Raw genomic sequence first — 20,399 nt, forward strand, 5'->3', positions numbered from 1 at the left:
TGCTCTGGTTTTAGGAGTCGATCCATCCTAGTATTCTTTAGTGATTAAAATTGATGGGCCTTCAATAACCACAAAACTAGAAGTTATAGACTTGAACAAGTTGGCTTTTAATCACTAAGATCAGAGCTAACATCTCAACACGCCGACTGGTTCACAGGAATGAGTCATACAGATCCTGGGATCTTTATGTAAGAGAAGTCAGGGGCGGAGCCAAGCGCCAAGACCTGGAACCTCCCAGGTTAGTCGGGAAAGAGGAAGTGAAACTATACACAGTGGGGGAGGGTAATATACATGAGTGCAAAACGAATACAGGACCAAGACAAACAGATTTCATTACAATACCCCTAAGGGGCAAGAGCTCTACTTGCCCAAAAAAAGCCATTGATGACAAAAGAGGTAAGGGACAATATAAAACTCAAAGAAAAAACATACAAAAATGCAAAAAATAGCACAGATCTTGGCGACCGGGAGAGATACAAAGAACAACAAAATGTGACAAAACAGATATTAAGAGCTACAAAAAGGGAATATGAAAAGAAACTTGCAAGGGATATCAAAATCACCACACTTTTTTTTAGTTCTATTAGGAAAAAAAGGGTAATCAGGAGCAATGTTCCCTCTAATTTTTTTTGGTGCTGCGCGGCCCCTTTATGTGCCATTCAAAATAACGTGCATGTATGGTTTTTGTATTGAAAAGGCAGCAGGGCCGACTGTGCAGGCGGCCACATTGATCAGGAGCAATATGGGCTCCTTGAAAACTGATAATGGCAATATAAATGAAAATAAGGAAATGGCAGAGATGTTGAATAATTACTTTGTCAGTATTTACAGTAGGGGAAGAGTATAGTATGCCGGACATCCCAAGGAAACTAATGTTTAATTGGGGACGAGGTCTCACCAAAATTAACGTAGGGAAAATAACAGTAATGAAGAAAATAATGGCACTATAAAGAGTGACAAATCCCCAGGACCAGAAGGTTTCCATCCCAGGGTTTTAAAGGAAGTAGATGAGAACATTGCAGATGCCCTAACTATAATCTTTGGAAGTTCTCTCGATTCAGGAACTGTTCCTTTAGATTGGAATATTGCACATCACTCCGCTATTTAAGAAAGGTGTGAGAGAGAAACCAGGGAATTTTAGATCAGTTAGCCTAACATCTACGGTCGGGAAATTACTACAGCCTATAATTAAGGATAGAGTGACTGAACACCTTTAAAAATTTTCAGCTGATCAGAGAGAACCAACGTGGATTTGTAAAGGGTAGGCCATGCCTGATGAACCTGATTGAATTTTTTGAAGAGGTGACTAACGTAGTGGACAGGGGAATGTCTATGATGTTGTTTATTTGGAATTCCAGAAGGCATTTGATAAAGTCCTTCATAAGAGACTGTTAGCTAAAGTTGAAGTTCATTGAATTGAAGACAAATTATTGACCTGGTTAGGAAATTGGCTGACTGGCAGGAGGCAGAGTGTAGGGATAATGGGCAGATACTCTAATTGGCAGGATGTGACTAGTGATGTCCCACAGGGATCTGTGTTGGGACCTCAACTATTCACCATATTTATTAACGATTTAGATGATGGGACAGAGAGCCACATATCCAAGTTTGCTGATGACACAAAGATAGGCAGTATTGTAAGCAGTATAGATGGAAGCATAAAATTCCAAAGATATTAATAGATTAAGTGAATGGGCAGAACTGTGGCAAATGGATTTCAATATAGGCAACTGTGAAGCCACCCACTTTGGATCTGAAAAGGATAGAACAGAATACTTTCTAAATGGTGAAAAGCTGGAAACAGTGGAGGTCCAAGGAGACTTGGGGTCCATGTACATAGTTTGTTAAAATGTCATGTACAGAAAATAATCAAAATGGCTAGTGGAATGCTGGCCTTTATATCTTGACACAAACTAGGATTTTATTCCCTGGAATTTAGAAGGTTAAGGGATGATTTGATATAAGTTTCCAAGATATTGAAGGGTAGAGAGGGAGAAACTATTTCCACTGGTTGGGGGGTCTAGGGCTAGGGGACATAGCCTAAAAGTTAGAGCCAGGCCTTTCAGGAGTGAAATTAGGAAACTCTTCTACATGCAAAGGGTGGTAGAAGTTTAGAACTCTCTTCTGTAAATGCCAGTTGATGCTAGATCAATTGTTCATTTTAAATCTGAGATTTATAGATTTTTGTTAACCAAAGGTATTAAGGGATATGGGGCAAAGTCAGGTATATGGAGTTAGGTCACAGGTCAGTCATGATCTCATTAAACAGATTTGAGGAGCTAAATGGCCTACTCATGTTCCTATGTTAAAACCTGCCTATTTGACCAAGCTTTTAGTCACCTGTTCTAATATCTCCTCCTTTGACTCAATATCAGTTTTTGTCTGATTATGCTCCTGTGAAATGCTTTAGGATGTTAAAGGTGCTATATAAATGCAAGTTGCTGCTGTTATATGGAACATCTTAACATTTATGTATTGTTTTTCCAAATGTTTGAACAACTAGAATGTAATTTTTGCCTACAAATGATTGTTGTTGAAAATGCAAATAGACAAGAAAGCACCAGTTGGCAATGATGAAAATTCAATCAGTACTGTATTTTGGCCTCATTTTCTACAGCAATGTGGAATAATTAAAACATAGAATTTTCACATTCTGACCATCTATAAGCAACAACTGTATGTGCAAAGAAGGCAAAGAATTTCTGAAACAATACATTGTCCAGTTTTACAGGCCCCAAAGATGCAAGTTAATTGGACAAATGTTGAACCTGCACCTCTCAATAGCTGGAATACAAACAAGTAGACATCAGAAAACTGAAGCTCATATAATACAGTACAGCCTTAACAATTAGCACTAATATACTGGCAACAAAAGATATTACAGTAAAATTTGAGAAAAGTTTGCAATATACTGTTGCAACAAACCACAATAAATACATCAAGTGTTTGTATCATCATTCATAATAAATACTGCACAGATAAATACTACCAAGGTTACAGCTACTGTGAAAAACTTTATTACAATATATAAGACCCAGGTTGAAATGAGTTGTTGGGATTGTGTGGCTTTGTAGCCTACCTTCCTCTTCTCTTTTGGCACAACTAGGGTCACAGGTTGACTGTATAAATTCTTGCAATATCCACAGTTTTCTAAAATAGCAATGCAAAGTATTGCCTGTACGGTAGGATCCTGGACGAGACAACTAAACTGCCTGTCAAATGTGAGTTGAGAAACTTCCAGTGTGCATTTTAATTCCTCTTTCAATGATGCAAAATATTATTTAAAGTAATTTCCAAAAATTAAAGCTGAAGTAGCAACCTGCCTGAAAAGTACTTGCCTGTGTAAACTTACAAGGGTGAATTGGGCTAAAAACCTCCCATTTCTTTTAACTGGATTCATGACACAAGCAGTTTTTCTCAATTTTCTTCCTGCATGAATTATCATACAACTGATTTTGATCATCAAAGGTAATGGACTGAAGAGCTTTTGTGATTATACGACTCTATGTTACTTGTGTCATCACCAACAACTGGAATAACGTGTTTTTTGTACATCTTGTCCCTTGCCTGACGATATTTTCTCAATATTCTATGCCAGTTTAAGGCCCAGTGCCTTAAGTGTTATTACATGATTCCTGATATTCAATAAGGTTAATTAAAAAAAATACTTAATTACATTAATCCTATTTAGGTGAAGCCACCAATATCACCCAGAACTATTGAGCAACCTGAATTATTCACTAATTTATCTGGTTTATGTGCTGTGTTACCACAATGCCTGACTATTACAAACTTAAAAGCATAATCTCACTGTATTGCTGTTTATTACCGCATGGCAACATTATCTGATCCCGATGGCTTTTATGGGGAAATTAAGTTATTCACCTCAGTAGATGTCAACATATTTGAAAATTAAAAGTTTCTTTTTTTTTCTTGAAAGTGTCATTTTATTGAATCAAGGATGATTTTTGAGATTCTTTGCAAATACTGCAACATAAGGTACTTGCATGAAGAACAGCAAGTGTCTTGTTAAAAAATGTTACGGGCTTGGTGGTATCCAAGGAAGTACATGAAGAACTCTGTTAGAAAAAATGAACCTAATGCCACAAACTCTTTGAGAAGTCAACAGACATTAATATGCAAACCCAGCTGATGTCTCTGTACTATCAAAGTATATATCTAAGCATTAGCAGAGTATGTTGGGTGTCAAAGTATTAATGAATTATCCGTTACTTGCCTATGAATGGAAAACACTCCAGTTTATTCAACAGACTTAAAGAACATATTAATATGTAATTGAACCATCTCAATAGCATGTTGTTATTAATATTTGCGAGTTTAAGTAAATTGGTAATGCACATTTATATTAAAGTTGAACTCCAACTTCATCATGTTTTTGTAATGTACGAGACTGTACGAGTATAAACAGTAACCTACTTTACTTTTATCCATGTAGCCACATGTTGAAGAAAGCTGAGAATGAAAGAAAAAAGTTTCATATATTTTGCCTTTTCAAAGCTGTATTTTGGACATTGTTCAAATAGTTATAGTAATTTTGGGTGTATTTTTTTTAGAAACCAAGCCTATAGTAAATATATCCAGCACCAAATTCAGCCGTTAACAACCAGTACACCTAATTCCAAGCAAATTTAGGTTTTGAATGTTGGAGCACTGCTGATTGCAGTTCTGATTCTTTATTTTGGGCAGTATGGAGGTAGAGAGGAGGTGTGTAGTTGGAGGCTGGGTGTCAAAGCCTTTCTTTCATTGTTACACAAACATGTTGCATGCTACAAGCAAATTTTATCCAGTGGACAATTGTGATTTATATTCTATTTACACGACACAATTTAAAATAAAGTTCAAGTAGATCAGTATAAACCCGCACAAAATTAAGCCACTGGGTTTCAATTGTACAGTGATTTGGAAATTATTTGTTATAATTATCATATGACATATCCATGCATTAGCAGAGTATGTCGGGTGTCCTGTTAGAATTTATGAAACGTGAGACTTTGAATTATTATTTTTAAATAAAATCACATTTGGACTTTCTGAACCTTTCAATTTTCTATTTGTTAAATGCTGAACCTGAAATCCAAGCATTTATTCGCTAATGTAACTGCTGAGTAGGAGCAGAATTTGAAGTAAGATGCATTGTGTGAAATGAACATTCCACCAGGGAACCATTTATCCTGCTCACTTCAGGCATAACTTACACCCTGATTGCTGTCAAAAGATACCAGGAACTATTTAATGGAGTGTTAAAATGAGGTTCTGATAACTAATGACCTTTACCGTGGTTGCCCAAGTAGTTTTTTCCTAGACATAAGCACTATCACACTCTAATGGGAATGTATGAATTAAAGTAAGCAGTGTTTTCCTGGAATGCCTTTTAAAAAGTCACCACTAGATTGCTGCAGGCTGTAAGAATTGCATTTTGACAATTTCTATCTCACTGAAGTTGAATCTCTGCAGTATTCCATTTTGTGAGCTGCTTCATGTACTTAGAAGATATAGGCAAGTGAGAGCAAAAAAAATGTATATATTAATAAATTATAAATCATACAGTAGAGTGGCTTAATATAGAAAATAAATTCAGGTCCTCAAACATGTAGCCTGACAAAACATCTAGATACCTTTCCAAAAAAAATTAAGTTTTAACTGGAAAAAGCACAGTACTTAGAAAGAGCCCACAACATTTTTCTGTAATAAAGATTTCATGTTAGTCTGCTTGATAAAAGGAATATGCATCTCCTTTAGCTATTGGAGGTATCAGCCCTTTCACTCCCTTTCAGTGTGCTGATAGTATGGAATTTTTTTCTACAGTAGATGGTATTTTTTATATGTCCAATGTAGTCAGTAAAGGAGTGGAAATTCAGGATTTCTCATTCAGTACAGTGGACCTAGCTCATTTGCACATGCTATAGGTCGAAAACACAACAACCTGTTTTAAGATAATTCCTACAGCTGCAAGATGCATCCACACAGAGCTTTTCTTTTACATCAGTTGTTCTGGCTTGACAACGCTATAGAGTACTGAAGAAAAACACAGAAAAGAAAGAACTGCCCACTTCTATCAAGCTCAAAATATCACCTTAATTGAAAACGAAACCTATATAATTTCAAACAAAATCTTTTGCTGTTAGCCATGGATCGGCTCATCAGTCTCCCATGTATACAGCTGTCATAATCAAACAGGAATATTTAATATATACGTCACATAATTGCACACTAACTGGCATAAATAAATTCACAAATGAAACAATAAAATTATTTTCACAATTTTCACATGTACAGTACGTAAAAAGTTCTAGCCACATGTTTTGTTGAAAACTGGGACCTTATTTAAATTGTTGAGATTATGTGATGCAGACTAAAAGCCAAGAGTAAAGCTTGTGATATAAATCTTCAATCTGGCTGGCTTGGTATGCTTCACCAGTAATGCTTGTTTAACAGTTAAAATGCTTTTGAAAGTCATATAAATTATTAGTGACTAGGATGGCTTGTACCAAAGCATGTAAAGTCTAATGCAGCATTTCATAGCTGTGGATAAAGAATTCTTCCAATCACATCTTGCAGTCTTTAAAGCATTGAAAGCTAGTGGCACCAACCACCATTACTGACCAGTCAACCTAAAGACGGTGACTGTTAAAAAAAGGTATTTAAGTTATACTCCTTCCCATTCTGAATAAACTGTAGTAACGGACATAAAATAGAGTGACTGGGCACACTAAACAAACACAGTTTCCACTACTGATGTTTTGATAGTCTCTTCTAACAGTGCGTTGCCCTCTGGGAGGATGATGGCATTTTCCATAACCTGCTTAGGTGCGTAAACATCCCCATTTGAAGCAGCAACATAGTCATCTTGAACATGGTTATTTAAATAGCTTTGAAGATCTGCTTGAGAGTGGCCTGGCTGTTGCTCTGCATATAAACTGTTACACTGAGCATTGTTTTCATGTGCTGAGGGGCAACAAACTATCACAGAGGGTGTTGTAACGGGATAGTGAGTACCAGTAAAGCTTCCCTCCGGCTGCTGTGCGTATTCAATATATTGCTCTGCAGCTGAGCCATAAGGCACCGAGGAAAGTGCTCCATTCTCCTGATTCCTCTCTGTATAGTTTGAAGTTAAAGTGGCTTCTACACAGAAAGGCTCATTGCCACAATCTATAGTAGCCGTTGTAGTGCTAGTAGTAGCAGTAGTGGTAGCAGCAGCAGCAGCAGCAGCATTACCCTCTATCTGATAATATAGTGTTGAAGAGTTAGTGTAATAAGAGGCATCTTCTGGTGGCGTGCTATCATGCACAGAAGTGCCATCAGCATAGCATAACACAGAAGAAAGGGGAATAGCTTCAGTTTGTGTCACCACAGGGGCAGCCAATACTTCGCTAAAGCTTTCAGCTTTGCAGTCTGCCTCTTCATCCGACTCACTGGCTGCCAAGCTCTGACTGCTGGAGTCCGTAATGCCACTGCACAAACTGCTCCCGTCATCATCATCCTCCTCCTCGTCTTCTGCTTGCCAGTCCAGCTCCTCTGCTGACTGAAGGTGCATCACTGCAGTTTCGGGTTCATTTTCAATGTCAAAGCTGTCCACAACAGAATATTCGTGGGGCTGCTGGCTTTGTACCAGATGGCTAGCGTGAGCATTCATGTCTCCTGGGAAACCGTTCTCCATCCCAAGCTGCTGCTGATTTTTCTCCAGCTCCAGCTTCATTATTGTGTGCAAAAAGTGTGTCCGTACCCTGATCGGGTTGAACTCAATCCTGCCCGCAGTGTTGCTGCAGCCTTCTTTTGTGCATCCACATGGGAAAGACATGCGGTCGACCTAAGGAAAAATTGCACAGACCAATTATTACACAAGCAAATGCATATGTTGCATCCCAGGTTACAGGTACCAATGAGTGTGTTGGTGTTTGATATATTGTTCGATATAATGCCTAAAAGTTACTGTTTTCCTGACTTTATTTACTGGCACAAAATGCCATACTGCGCCACCAAATAAATACTCAAATGCCCTTTTTCATTAAAAGATAAGACTTCCAAGTCAGCACTGGGGAGGAAACAACCTCACGTGGTGCAAGGCGAGTGCAAAGGCTATTTACTCCTCATGCTGAAAAGATAAATGTAATTTCCTGACAGTAATTCCACTCCTCTGCACAGCACACCTTCTAGCCAAATACTGTTGTTAGCACAGGCACCACATTAACATACTCCCTCCACTCTCCATGCAACAAACCACAAAAGAAATAAGCTGTGGTAGAAAGGGAGGGGAGGGGATAAAAGCTCATTCAATTTGCATCACAACAAAATGTTTTTGTGTCAAGAAATGGGACAGCACTTGTTAAAAATACACTTGCAGCTAAATAAAATCCAGTGTTCATATAAATGACACAAGTTATCTGCTTACCTGGCATTTAATCCCTGCTTGACTACAAGCACAAAGCTCAGGATCACAGTATATTCGGCAATCACAGCCACAATCCTCCCTGGATACACGAATTGCACGGAGCTCATGTTTCTCCTCTCCATCGATCTTTTTAACCCCAGAAGCCCGTAATAGTGCCCTTCTCTTTTTGGTTGGCAATGGTTGTAAGAAGAAGTAGTCATCAACCTCTGTGTTATCTAGGTCAATGTCGTCATCAGAAACATCATCTAATGTGAGTGTATTGGCTTCCTCAGACTCTACTGTACCATTTTTTGTTAGCTGCAAATGCAAAACATGACTACATTAATACTATCTGACCAATACTTATCTAAAAAAGTACTCCGTGTGCAGTTTTAAAATTTATTGAATAAGTGAAAAGCGTTAAAGACTAAAGTTTACATTTTTTAAACTATTTTTAATCAAAACTTAAGACAAATTTCAAAGCAACAATTGTTCAATGCAAGAAATTCTGGAGAAACATGTTTTAATGGGCCACAGTCTTCAGGATGGAAAGAATATTAGAGTTTATATAGAAAAACCACAAGAATTATTTTCATCATGAAGATGTCACAAACAAGGAAGTATACTGAGGCTTTAGAGAGGGCACAATGCAGATTCACTAGGATGCTGCCTGATATGAGGAAATATAAATACAAAGAAAAACATAAAGTTGGTTCTTTTTGGGTTAAAACCATGTAGATTACAGGGCACTATAATAGAAATAAAAAAATTATGGAAGTATGGGATAGGGTAGATAGAAGCAGACTGCTTCCAATACTAGAATGTCAAGAACAAGGGGCCATGTGATACAAAATTAAATGCAAGAGATTTAGAACAAAGGGTAGAAGAAACCTCTTCACACACAGAGCTGTGAGGCTGTGGAATTCACTTCCAGAGTCAGTGGTTGAGGCAGAAACTATGGCCGGAATTTCCTTTATCTGGGGGGGTCCAGTGCGGGCGGTCACCATGGCAGCTCGCGACCCCATTCCTGCTTCCATCCGCTGCAAAAATAGACTTTGCGCTAATGGAGCCTATTAAACCTGCCCTACACATTACCCGGCCCTATTAAATGGTGCGGGTCTGATGACGTCATCCATGACGCAATTTCAGCTGGGATATTTAAAGGATCCATGGCCACATTGCATTTGAAGGTTAATCTAGGAGTGTGCAGTCACTGCACTGGAGGTTTTGATTGTTCCAAACACTTAGAAACATGGCTGCACAGAGGCAGAGGGCTGCACCCAGGTTCTCTGGTGACTCCCTCCATATGCTTGTGGAGGGTGTCAGAGCACACAGGGAGGTCCTCTTCACTTCCAATGGGCGGAAGAGACCTCCCCAGGAGACAAAAAGAGCCTGGCTCCAAATTGCAGAGGAGGCGAACAGCAGGGATGTGTTAAGGAGGACCTGAGTGCAGTGCCGGAAACGTTTCAATTATCTCATTAGATCAGGAAAGGTGAGTGCAAAGCCACACTCAACTTCATCCTGCTGTGCCTCTGATCACATCCCCATCATTCTGCCTTCCGAACTCTATTCCTGCACATCCTTACTCACACCAACATACCTTGCACATCCACCCATCCCTCTCTCTTTATCTACATTATCACATCCCCATCTTACTAGCCACCCCTCGCACTCACCCTCATCCTAATGCAATCATACCAACTAACAATACACAAGGACGCCACTTGGCATTGCCACACCACTCCATCATAGTTTCCCTCGAAAGGTGTAATGCATTCATTCCTTACACTGATTTCATCACTCTCACTAAACCTTCTTTTCTTTCCCTCCTTGCAGGAAAAGAGAGCCCACAATAAGAGGGAGAGGGAGAGAACCGGAGGTGGCCCTCCATCAATTGCCACCCTCACAACAGCAGAAGGGGCTGCCTTGGAAGTCTCTGGAGTTGTTGAGCAGCTGGAGGTGGGAGACGGAGAGAGGGGGACATCTCAGCAACCTGGTGACAGAATTACATCTCATACAGCTACATGGCATACAACAGTCACTCATATGGGGACTGATGTCATCAGCCAGTGAATATTCATCATGTGCATAATGGTATCTGTACCCATTCTTCATATGACATATCTAACTCGTCTCTTTACTCCCCCACATGTCCATCAAGAGCACCCCCCCACCCCCCCCCCCCAACAACTGTCCAGGAGGAAGAGGAAGACGACTCCTTGGTGCGCCCTCAGTGGCTGGAGGCTCCTCTGTCACCAGATATAAGCGCACCCAGCACCAGCACAGAGACGCACGCCTCGGTGGGTCCCACGTGAGATACAGTAGTGTTGTCACCTGGTCTGTCACAAGTGGGCAAGAGGAGATGGTGGAGACAGGGACAGCAGTGGAGACTCCTTGCCAGAGGGCGCAGGACGCTCCCAGCTCTGCTCACCTGCATGCAGACAGTGAGCCTCAGGGGCCATCCAGAAAGAGTGCAATCCTGGAGGTGCAGGATGATGTGCAGGGGACTCTGACAGGTTTTGCGACCGCAATGTCTGCAAATGTTCAGAGAATGGAGGAGTTCATCTCCAACATGAGCACCACTGTGTCGCAGGTTTTGGTGACTGGAAAGGATGGCCACCTGCATGGAGCAAGTAATGCACCATTCACATGAGCTCTATGGCGAATAGATGGCAGATGCTCATAGACGTCCTCTCTAGGAGGGATGTCAGCATATATGTGGGTCCTCATGGTCCCACTGATGTGCAGCAAGGTGCTGTCCAGCTCCTTGCTAGCAGGGAAGTGCGGATGGCCCATGAGAGGGAAGATGGTGAGAGGGGACATGAAAGTAGGGGCTCCTCTTAAAGCGCTTACACATCTCCCCCATTTCCACCTCCTCAGTCAGAGCCCCAGATGCCTCCTCGGACAGCGATGGCCAAGTCTGCCCCTGCACAGTCGCAGGAGGAGCAGACTTTGATGGGGCCATCACAGGCTCCAAAACCCAGAGGACGTCCGTCATGCGTGTCTAAGCAGTCGCAGCAGGGATGTGAGCAGGCTGCCTCTACCTCTGCTGAAGCCACAGGGGTAGCACCTCATAGAAGCACGCATAAGCGAAAGTTGAAACACAAGTAGATTCATAAGGGTAGTCACTTGGGTGTTTTATTAAATGTTTCCGTAAAGTTTCCATTACTGTAATGTCACAGATAAAAAAGCTTTATTTTCACCACTTTCCGGTTATGGAAAAATTTGTGTGCACCTTTGGAAGTGGCTTAGTGACTTGCAGTGAATGGTGAGACATAACGTTACCTCCAGCAATGGAGGTCAGTGTGAAAGGAATGGCTTGCTCATTGTAGGGATGCTTTATGGTGTTGCTGTGGGGTGGTGCCAACCTGGTGTAGCATGTGGCAGCCATATGGGTGTAATGCCTGAAGTTAAGTAAATCTGGCCATGATGAGGCCATCCCTGGCCTCCCAGGCAGCAATGTGCTCGGGTGCTGGTGGGATCCGGTCCGCAGTTTCCTCCAGCTCCTTCTCCTCCTCCTTTCCCAGCTGATACTCCTCCTCCTCCTGTTCCGCCTCCTCTGAAGAGGCTGTGTGCTCAGAGCCTTGCTCCTCATGCAGCGCTAATCCTAGCAGCTGCGCTATGTTGTGCAGGGCAGAGCAGACCACAATGATTCTGGAGACCCTGGCTGGTGTGTACTGAAGGGCTCCTCCAGATCTGTCAAGGCATCTGAAGCGCATTTTCAGCATGCCTATTGTCTGCTCTATGACACATCTGTTGGAAATGTGGCTTTCATTATATCTCTCCTGGGCCTCAGTATCTGGCCTCAAGTGTGTCATGAGCCACATCCTCAGTGGATAGCCCTTGTCTCCGAGCAGCCAGCCGGAAAGTCTGTTTGGAGGAGCAAAGAGCAGAGGGAGGGTGGACAGTCGCAGGACGAAAGAGTCATGGCATCTGCCTGGGAATTTGGCACACACATGCATGATGATCTTTCTATGGTTGTAGACTAGCTGGTCATTGAGGGAGTGGAAGCCCTTGTGGATCACAAACACTCCTGGGTGATGATGGGGTGCGCTGATGGCCACATGTGTGCAGTCGATGATGCCTTACACCCGTGGGAAGCCAGCCAGAGCGGCAAAGCCGAGCGCCCGCTCAGTAACACTGGGTTCATCAGTGGCAAATTGATATAATTGGCTGACTCGTCAAAGAAGGCATCGGTGACCTGTGTGTTGCATCTGTTGCGGGGGGGTGCAGGGGAGGACTGCAAGATGTCGCAAATGTCTGCTGCAGATCCCCAGAAGGAGCCTGAGGCGAAGAAGTTGAGGGCACTGGTGACTTTGACAGCCACTGGTAAGGCATGTCCACCCGCTCCTCTGGGCAGGTCTTGCTCCAGCAATGTGCAAATGTCTGCGATGACCTGGCACAATAGCCTGAGCCTCCTTTGACACTGCTGCTCTGTCATGTTGAGGAAGCTCACCCTCTGCCTGTATACCCTGTGTGAGGGGGTATTGCCTCCGACGTGGTGCAGTCCTGTGCTGATGCTCTCTGTCCTGTGCAGCATCAGGTGGTTGAGGAGAATGTTGGTGGTGTTGTTGGTGGTGCTGCTGGTGTGCCTGGTGCTGCTGGTGTTGGAGCTCATCGTGATCTGATTCTGAGCACTAAGGTGAGACAGTATAAACGGCACGCATGCTGATGGAATAGATGGTAGGTCAAGTAGAGATGAGAGAAGCAATCTTTCAATGGCGTAATAGGTTCTACCAATGAGGAGAGACTGGATGGCGACTTTGCTGCAATCACTTGCAGCCTGTCGAAAGCTAAATGTGTGCTGGGAATGCAGTCAGCAACAGCTTCTGCCTGAGGAAAGTGATCAGCGGTCAGGTTGGTGCTTTTATAGTACATTTCCTGCTGTCAAATAATCAGCTGGAGCAATGGCAATTCAACTCCCGCCTCAGGTTGACAGACGTGGTTCCCGAGCTACGTGAATCCTGTGATCATGCAGGGAAATTTGAAAGGTAGGCTAAAAAAGGTGCTTAAGGGTCTGACATCAAGCTGATAATGATCTGAATTAGGTTGCCTGCCTCTGCCATCCGGGTCGCTGACGCACCGGCAGACGCTCCTAAGGGAAAGGCACGTGGGGGCGGGTCGACGGCGGGTTCCCAACCCGTGCCAACTTATTTCAAATTTTCCAACCAATCCACTTCCAATCATTCAAGATTAAATTGGATAGGCAGATGAAGGAAAGTGCGCTAAAGGGATATGGGAACAGGATGGGTAATTGTGATTGGAACTATTTGCACGGGTGGAAGATAAATGTCAACATGGACCGATTGGCCGAATGGCCTGTTTCCGTGTCGTAACTTCTATGCGCTTCTATGATGTGATAACTTGTTTAGATACAATTTATATTATTGCAATATGTCTTTGCAAACAAATGAAAAAAGTTTGCCAATCACTTTTTCTTAAACACACGACACTTCTGTGAGCAGATATTAAATGTACCAGCAATATAAAAAACCCAGACATGTCATCAGTAAAATCACTCGTGGTTTCAAGAAATCAGTATCCGTTCTGGGAACAGAATTCATGACCAGAAAATGCTGGCACTGATCTATCAATTGGTACGACTCATGCCTTTTTAAAGAAGCAAAGACTTGTTTTGAATTCTCCACAAAAGATGCTTTTGATAGCTGTAAGAAATTATGTTAAAATTTACCCACATTGCGTATTTTCCTTTCTGTTCTATCAACGGCTGTCCCGTGTATCAGGATGACTATGGCCACTGCACTCACCCTGTGCTCAATTTTGTAATGCTGCAGGCCCCTGAAATAATGTGTAGAGCAGTATGTGGAGGGTGAGGGGAAAACATTCCTAACTTTAGTGCTGAGCCGAAGTGAACTGAAAATAAAAATTTTCATATTGATAACTGCCTTCCCAGCATTTCTTTAATCTCATGAAAAGTACAAAAGTGCTGCTTGCTGGGAGAAGTGTGCATCAATATAATAGCCACCTTTTCCAAGACTGTTACTGACCTCATCTCCTCTGGAGATCTTCCCTCCACGGCCACCAACCTCATAGTTCTCCCCTTGTCCAGTCTCTTGCCACCTATCCATGACTCTTCTGACGCCTGCCACCACTTTAACAGTTTCCAGTTTACTGGCCCCAACCGTCTTCTATTTACTATGGACGTCCAATCTCCCTACACCTCCATCCCCCACCAGGATGGCTGGAGGGCACTCCGCTTCTTCCTTGAACAGAGGCCCAACCAGTCCCCTTCCACCACCACCCTCCTTCGCCTGGCTGAACTTGTTCTCACATTGAACAACTTCTCCTTTGACTCTACTCACTTCCTCCAAGTTAAAGGTGTTGCTATGGGAACCCGCATGGGTCCTAGCTATGCCTGCCTTTTTGTGGGATATGTGGAACATTCTTTGTTCCAGTCCTACTCAGGTCCCCTCCCTCACCTCTTTTTCTGGTACACTGATGACTGTATCGGTGCCGTTTCCTACTCTCGCCCTGAACTAGAAAATTTCATTCACTTTGCTTCCAATTTCTACCATTCCCTCACCTTCACATGGTCCAACTCCGACTCTTCCCTTCGCTTCCTCGACTTCTCTGTCTCCATCTCTGGAGATAGGCTATTGACAAACATTCACTATAAGCCCACTGACTCCCACAGCTACCTGGATTACACTTCCTCCCACCCGCTTCTGTAAGGACTCTATTCCATTCTCCCAGTTTCTCTGTCTCCGTCGCATCTGCTCTGATGATGCCACCTTCCATACCAGTGCTTCTGACATGTCTTCCTTTTTCTCAACTGAGGATTTCCCCTCTACCGTGGTTGACACGGCCCTTGGCCATGTCCGTTCTGTTTCCCGCACTTCTGCTCTCAACCCTTCCCCTCCCTCCCGGAACCATGATAGGGTTCCCCTTGTCCTCACCTGTCACCCCACCAGCCTCCACCTCCAGCATGATCCCACCACCAAACGCATCTTCCCCTCACCTCCCCTTTCAGCATTCCGAAGGGATGCTCTCTCCGTGATACCCTGGTCCACTCGTCAATCACCCCTAACAGCCCTTCCCCTTCGCCTGGCACCTCTCCGTGCAAGCGCAGGAGATGCAACACATGCCCTTTTACCTCCTCCCTTCCCACTGTCCAGGGCCCCAAACACTCCTTCCAGGTGAAACAGCAATTTACTTGTACTTCTTGCAATCTAGTATACTGTATTCGCTGCTCACGATGTGGTCTCCTCTACATTGGGGAGACCAAACGCAGATTGGGTGACAGCTTTGCGGAACACCTCCACTCAGTCCGTAAGGGTGACCTCGAGCTTCCGGTCGCCTGTCACTTTAATTCTCCGCTCCACTCCCACTCTGACCTCTCCGTCCTCGGCCTCTTACACTGTTCCAATGAAGCTCAACGTAAGCTCGAGGAACAGCACCTCATCTTTCGATTAGGCACTTTACAGCCTTCTGGACTCAACATCGAGTTCAACAATTTCAGACCATAATCTCTGCCCTTATCATTTTATTACTCTCTCTCACATGGCATATGTCAATCATTCTGCCATTGCCATTTACACTTCATCTAGAGCTATCCTTTGTTTCTTAACTTGTCCCATTATCATCTCTTTTTGCTTTGCACCATCATCCCTTTTGTCTCTTAATCTCTCCTGCCTTCCATCCTATCACAGACCTTTCCTTTTGTTCTTTCCTACCCTCCCCTCCTCTCTCTGCTCCTACACTTGCTTTAAAACCTGTTACATCTCCAACTTTTTCCAGTTCTGACAAAGGGTCAACGACCCGAAACGTTAACTCTGTTTCTCTCTCTACAGATGCTGCCTGACCCGCTGAGTATTTCCAGCATTTTCTGTTTTTATTTCAGATTTCCAGCATCCGCAGTATTTTGCTTTTGTAATATAATAGTCTACTTTGACTCAGTGTTGAAGTCAGAACATAGCGGAGTATTAATTTAATATCTCTAATACCAAATACATGATTTCTCAAAACATATCCCATACAAATGAAATAGAATTATTTCTTAAACTACCAACATAACAAGCAGTCATTGCCATTGCAACTGCAAAGCTTTAAAGCTCTGGCTGTCACTTTGAATCCCAATAGCTACTGATAGGATGAAAAAAATCATAGTTGTAAAAAGCAAAATCTGGGCTGCAGAAAGCAGAATGCTCATAGCTTCAAAGCCTCAAACCTTTGGGACTTCACGACACCCTAAGTTTTAATTATTATATTTATAATCCACTGATTTAGTTTCTGCATTCAGTCTACTTTTACCATAATTTCCTCCCAGGCAGGCTTGTACTATCTAATTTCCAGGACGAGAACAAATGTCTCATGACACTTGTTATTTTAGTTTGAAGGTAAAGAAGTTTGCTTCACAAATTGGTACCAAAACCCACACAAATGCATGTTCTGTGTGATCTCTTTTCTTTAGAACTAATATATATGGATATTTGACAGTATGGAAACCATAAAATTGTATTATACCATTGCTAAACTGGAGCAGATTCAAGAAGTAATACTGATATGAAATTGCAGTCAGATCAATGAAAATCATTTTACATTCATGAGTACGGTATTACCTGCGATTACTCAATGGTCTGTGCCAAAGGCTGGGACTGATTGAACAGTTAGGATCCTGCTGTGAGCAGAATCTGGTGTTTTCAATGCAGTGAATTGGTGTAGCAGTTATAGTGTACAAAATAGACCCAATTAGTTGTTTGCTGGACTAATTCCAATGTTTAGCATTAAGAGTGAAGGACATTAGTCAACCAGTTGGGTTTTCATGACAAATCAGCAGCTTTCATGGCCATTTTTTCTGGTGCTAACGCACAAATTTACAAAGCTTATCAAATTCAGTTTCACAACCATGGTGGGAGTCAACCTCATGATTTTTGGGTTGCTAGCCCAGTACCATAAGCATTAGACTACCACACTCATTTGATGGCTTTTGTTTGTCTTTAATTACTGATAGTCATTTTAATTATAATTATGTTTGGTACTAAAGCAGGAACCCATATCTTGCCCTCACTTTCAGCTTAATAATTTCAGAGAAATAATACATTCTGTATAGGTCAAGTAAGCACACACTAAGGGTAATTATGACTTTGAGAGATAGTGTAAAACAGGCATGCTGCCCATTATACAACTCTCACGATTTTTGTTTCTATGGAATTCAATAGAAATGAACATTGGGAGTGGTGTATAATGGTCGGCAGATCCTATATCCCCCCATTTTACACTATCGTCCAAAGTCAAAATTACGTCTCCCCCCCCCCACCCCGGCCCTGAAATTCCTAGGGTCCTGAACCATTGGCACGTGTGGCAGAATGAAACCCTAATCCGCCCAAGTCCTAAAACATAGACCCTGTTCCAAATTGCATGGATAAGGTAATCTACATAGCCAAGAACATACATTGTGCCTGCAAGGATGCTTCAATGATGCCCACTCCGAACCGCTGGTCAGAAAGTTTGAGTAGCACCAGGCTGATTCGATAGCAGAGTGGAGGCCCCACCAAAATCTTCCTTTTTACATTTTTTGCTCCCAATTATGCAAGTGGACATTTTGGTTAAGATAATCAATCCCATCTGATATAGATGTCCTTCGTCTAGTAAAGGTTTAAGGCTTTCGTAAGACCCTCATGGATATTCATGCCAGCTCTTAGCTGGAGTGAATTCTTCTGATGCCTTATAATGGCAGGATAGGTGAAATTTCCCAGGATACCCTGGGAACTCCCACAAACATGCTTCCATGATATGGTTGCGAGGGCTAGAGGAAGATCTACCCATGCGCCCCCACCCCACTGGAATTTAAAGAGCCAGCACCTTTGCAAAACCTGGTCCTCCCAGTGGAAAGCTTCTTTCCCCACCCCCTCCCAGAATCAAGAAAAATCAAGGTCTAAATCTCCATCACCTAATTCTTTAAAGGGCACTATCTTCATGAAAAAGCATTTGGCAAACCTTCTTGCATTATTTCTCAATATATAATCACATGAATCATATCAAAACTCATCATCACGTCACCTCAATGTGGCATCACAATAATGAATAGAATGCCTGACTCTTCTGGCTTTTCTCCTCCCAAAATACTGTTCATAAAGACAGTGAACTTTAAGAAGTTCTAGTACATCTAACTATTCAAATTGCTGTTTAAAAATTTATGCAATTATCGGTTGGTGTTCTTTTGGCTAATAGAAGTACGCCAAACTTTTAATAGAATCGAACGTGATGGTGTTCCTATTTGGTACATTGTTTTGGGTGCCATGTGTGTAGGTTTAATGTGGCAAAACCTAAACAAATAACCTTTAAAGACCATAGCATGGAAATTCCTGGATCCCCGATGGCACAGTGTAACTGTGGCAGGGTGGGATTTATGCCCGCCAATATCCAAAGACTTTGACCCAGTCAGAAATCCAGGAATCAGCTCATTTCAATAATGTTGGTGGATCAAGATTAAGAGTCCTGCTAGCAAGAGGCCACATACAAGGGCTGATTTAAAGGGCTACATGCAGTTAAAGGGCTGCACAAGCTCTTGGAAGAGAGACTAAAATGGCTGCTGCCAGAAGGAAAAAGACGAGCATGTAACTATTAAGAGGCTGATGTGGAAGTGTTGCTATCTCACATTAGAGAACAGGGGGATGCCACTGTTGGAGTACCAGGGAAAAAGCCTTCACAAGACACAACTTGAGGAATGGGAAGGAAGTGGATGTGGCTGTGGGTGGGACCTCCATAAGCCCAAGGACCCCCTTGCAGTGTCGTAACTCATTTGTTTACCTCACTGGGTCAGCAGGGTTAAGAATGTTTTCAGATGAATAACAAGAGCATATAACTGAATCCCAGCATATTGTAAATTCACATGCAAGAAGTAATGCTTGTCATTGCAAATGCGTTGCACGTTTGGGAAAATGGAAGCCTTTGCAGTTCATGTGTTTTGAGTAAGTCAAGGATTCAGAATTAGGGGCCATAGATACAAGATTAAATGTAAGAGAGTTAGAACAGAGAGCAGGAGTAGCATTGTGAGGCTGTGGAATTAACGTCCAGAGTTAGTGGTTGAGGCAGAAACTATTGCTGGAAATTTCCTCGGAGCTTAACCACCTTCACCGCCATAACTTCTGATGGAAACTCCTATTTGCGTCTTGAAACTCAATGGAATTTATGCCAGGGCGTTTCTCAGTGGAATACAGCATGCATCAGTCCTGTCAAAAATTCCTGCCCTTTAAATTTGCAATTGTTAACTTACACCCTTCCCCAACCCAGGAATTTCAGGGCCTACTGGGTTACCATTACCAACCAGTATCAAAATTGAAATTCAACTAGAAACCACCTCTGATCAAACTTGCAAATAATCCCTTGGGGTTCTGAAAATGTGATCTCCACAAACTGTGGTCTGAAGGCTGTACTCACATTGCCAGCTACAAATGTTTCTGAGTAAGGATAAATAAAGGAGTCATCTTACCTTCAGTTTTAGTGAGTTGAGCTTTTCCTCCTTCAGGTGCTCTTTCAGCATCTCTCCGTGGAGTCTCTCTTGCTCCAAGGCAAATTCCCCAAGTGTATACTGTCGTACACATTTGTGTCGATTGGACATACCCAGTGTGCTGCCACCCTGGCTGGGAACACTAGTGAAGCCCTGTCTCCGTGTGAAGTAATACACAGTCACATAGTCAAAGCGAACATTCTTTGTCCTCATCCGCTTCTCCCTTTTAAGGATTGATGATGCTGTGGATATAAAAAGATAATCTAGTTTAGACACTGTCCTATGCCGCCTGATTGTGCTTCTAAAAACGTACCATTGTGACCATCAGACAGAAAAAAATTATTTGATGCAGATCTGACATAAATGACGGAGTCTTGTTGGCAAACTTTATCATTATTCTTTCAAACTTAGCAAATAGTAGTCTTAGGGGTTTTTATAAAACTATGGTGAGAATTTTTGTTAAAAGTACAGTATATTCATATTTTCCCGATTTTTTTTGAGAGGATAAAAATGCCTCCCAATGTGCATTGAGCTATACAG

General features: G+C 42.4%; 1 protein-coding gene across 2 annotated transcripts in view; it reads right to left on the minus strand.

Moving 5' to 3' along the window:
• Nucleotides 1-2,576: 2,576 nt before the first annotated feature.
• csrnp3 (cysteine-serine-rich nuclear protein 3) overlaps nt 2,577-20,399 on the minus strand; it is a 367,963-nt gene continuing 350,140 nt past the window's right edge. For both annotated transcript variants that reach the window (XM_085986454.1, XM_085986453.1), the window contains 3 exons: nt 19,842-20,101; nt 8,411-8,707; nt 2,577-7,828 (listed from right to left, as the gene is read on the minus strand). In XM_085986454.1, the coding sequence (XP_085842580.1) occupies nt 6,731-7,828; nt 8,411-8,707; nt 19,842-20,101 (1,655 nt within the window). In that variant the 3' untranslated portion in view covers nt 2,577-6,730. The remainder of the gene's footprint in view (nt 7,829-8,410; nt 8,708-19,841; nt 20,102-20,399) is intronic.

This window comes from Somniosus microcephalus, chromosome 4 (genome assembly GCF_052327205.1).
Source record: "Somniosus microcephalus isolate GS21.2 chromosome 4, FLI_Smic_1.0, whole genome shotgun sequence".
Taxonomy (NCBI): Eukaryota; Metazoa; Chordata; class Chondrichthyes; order Squaliformes; family Somniosidae; genus Somniosus; species Somniosus microcephalus.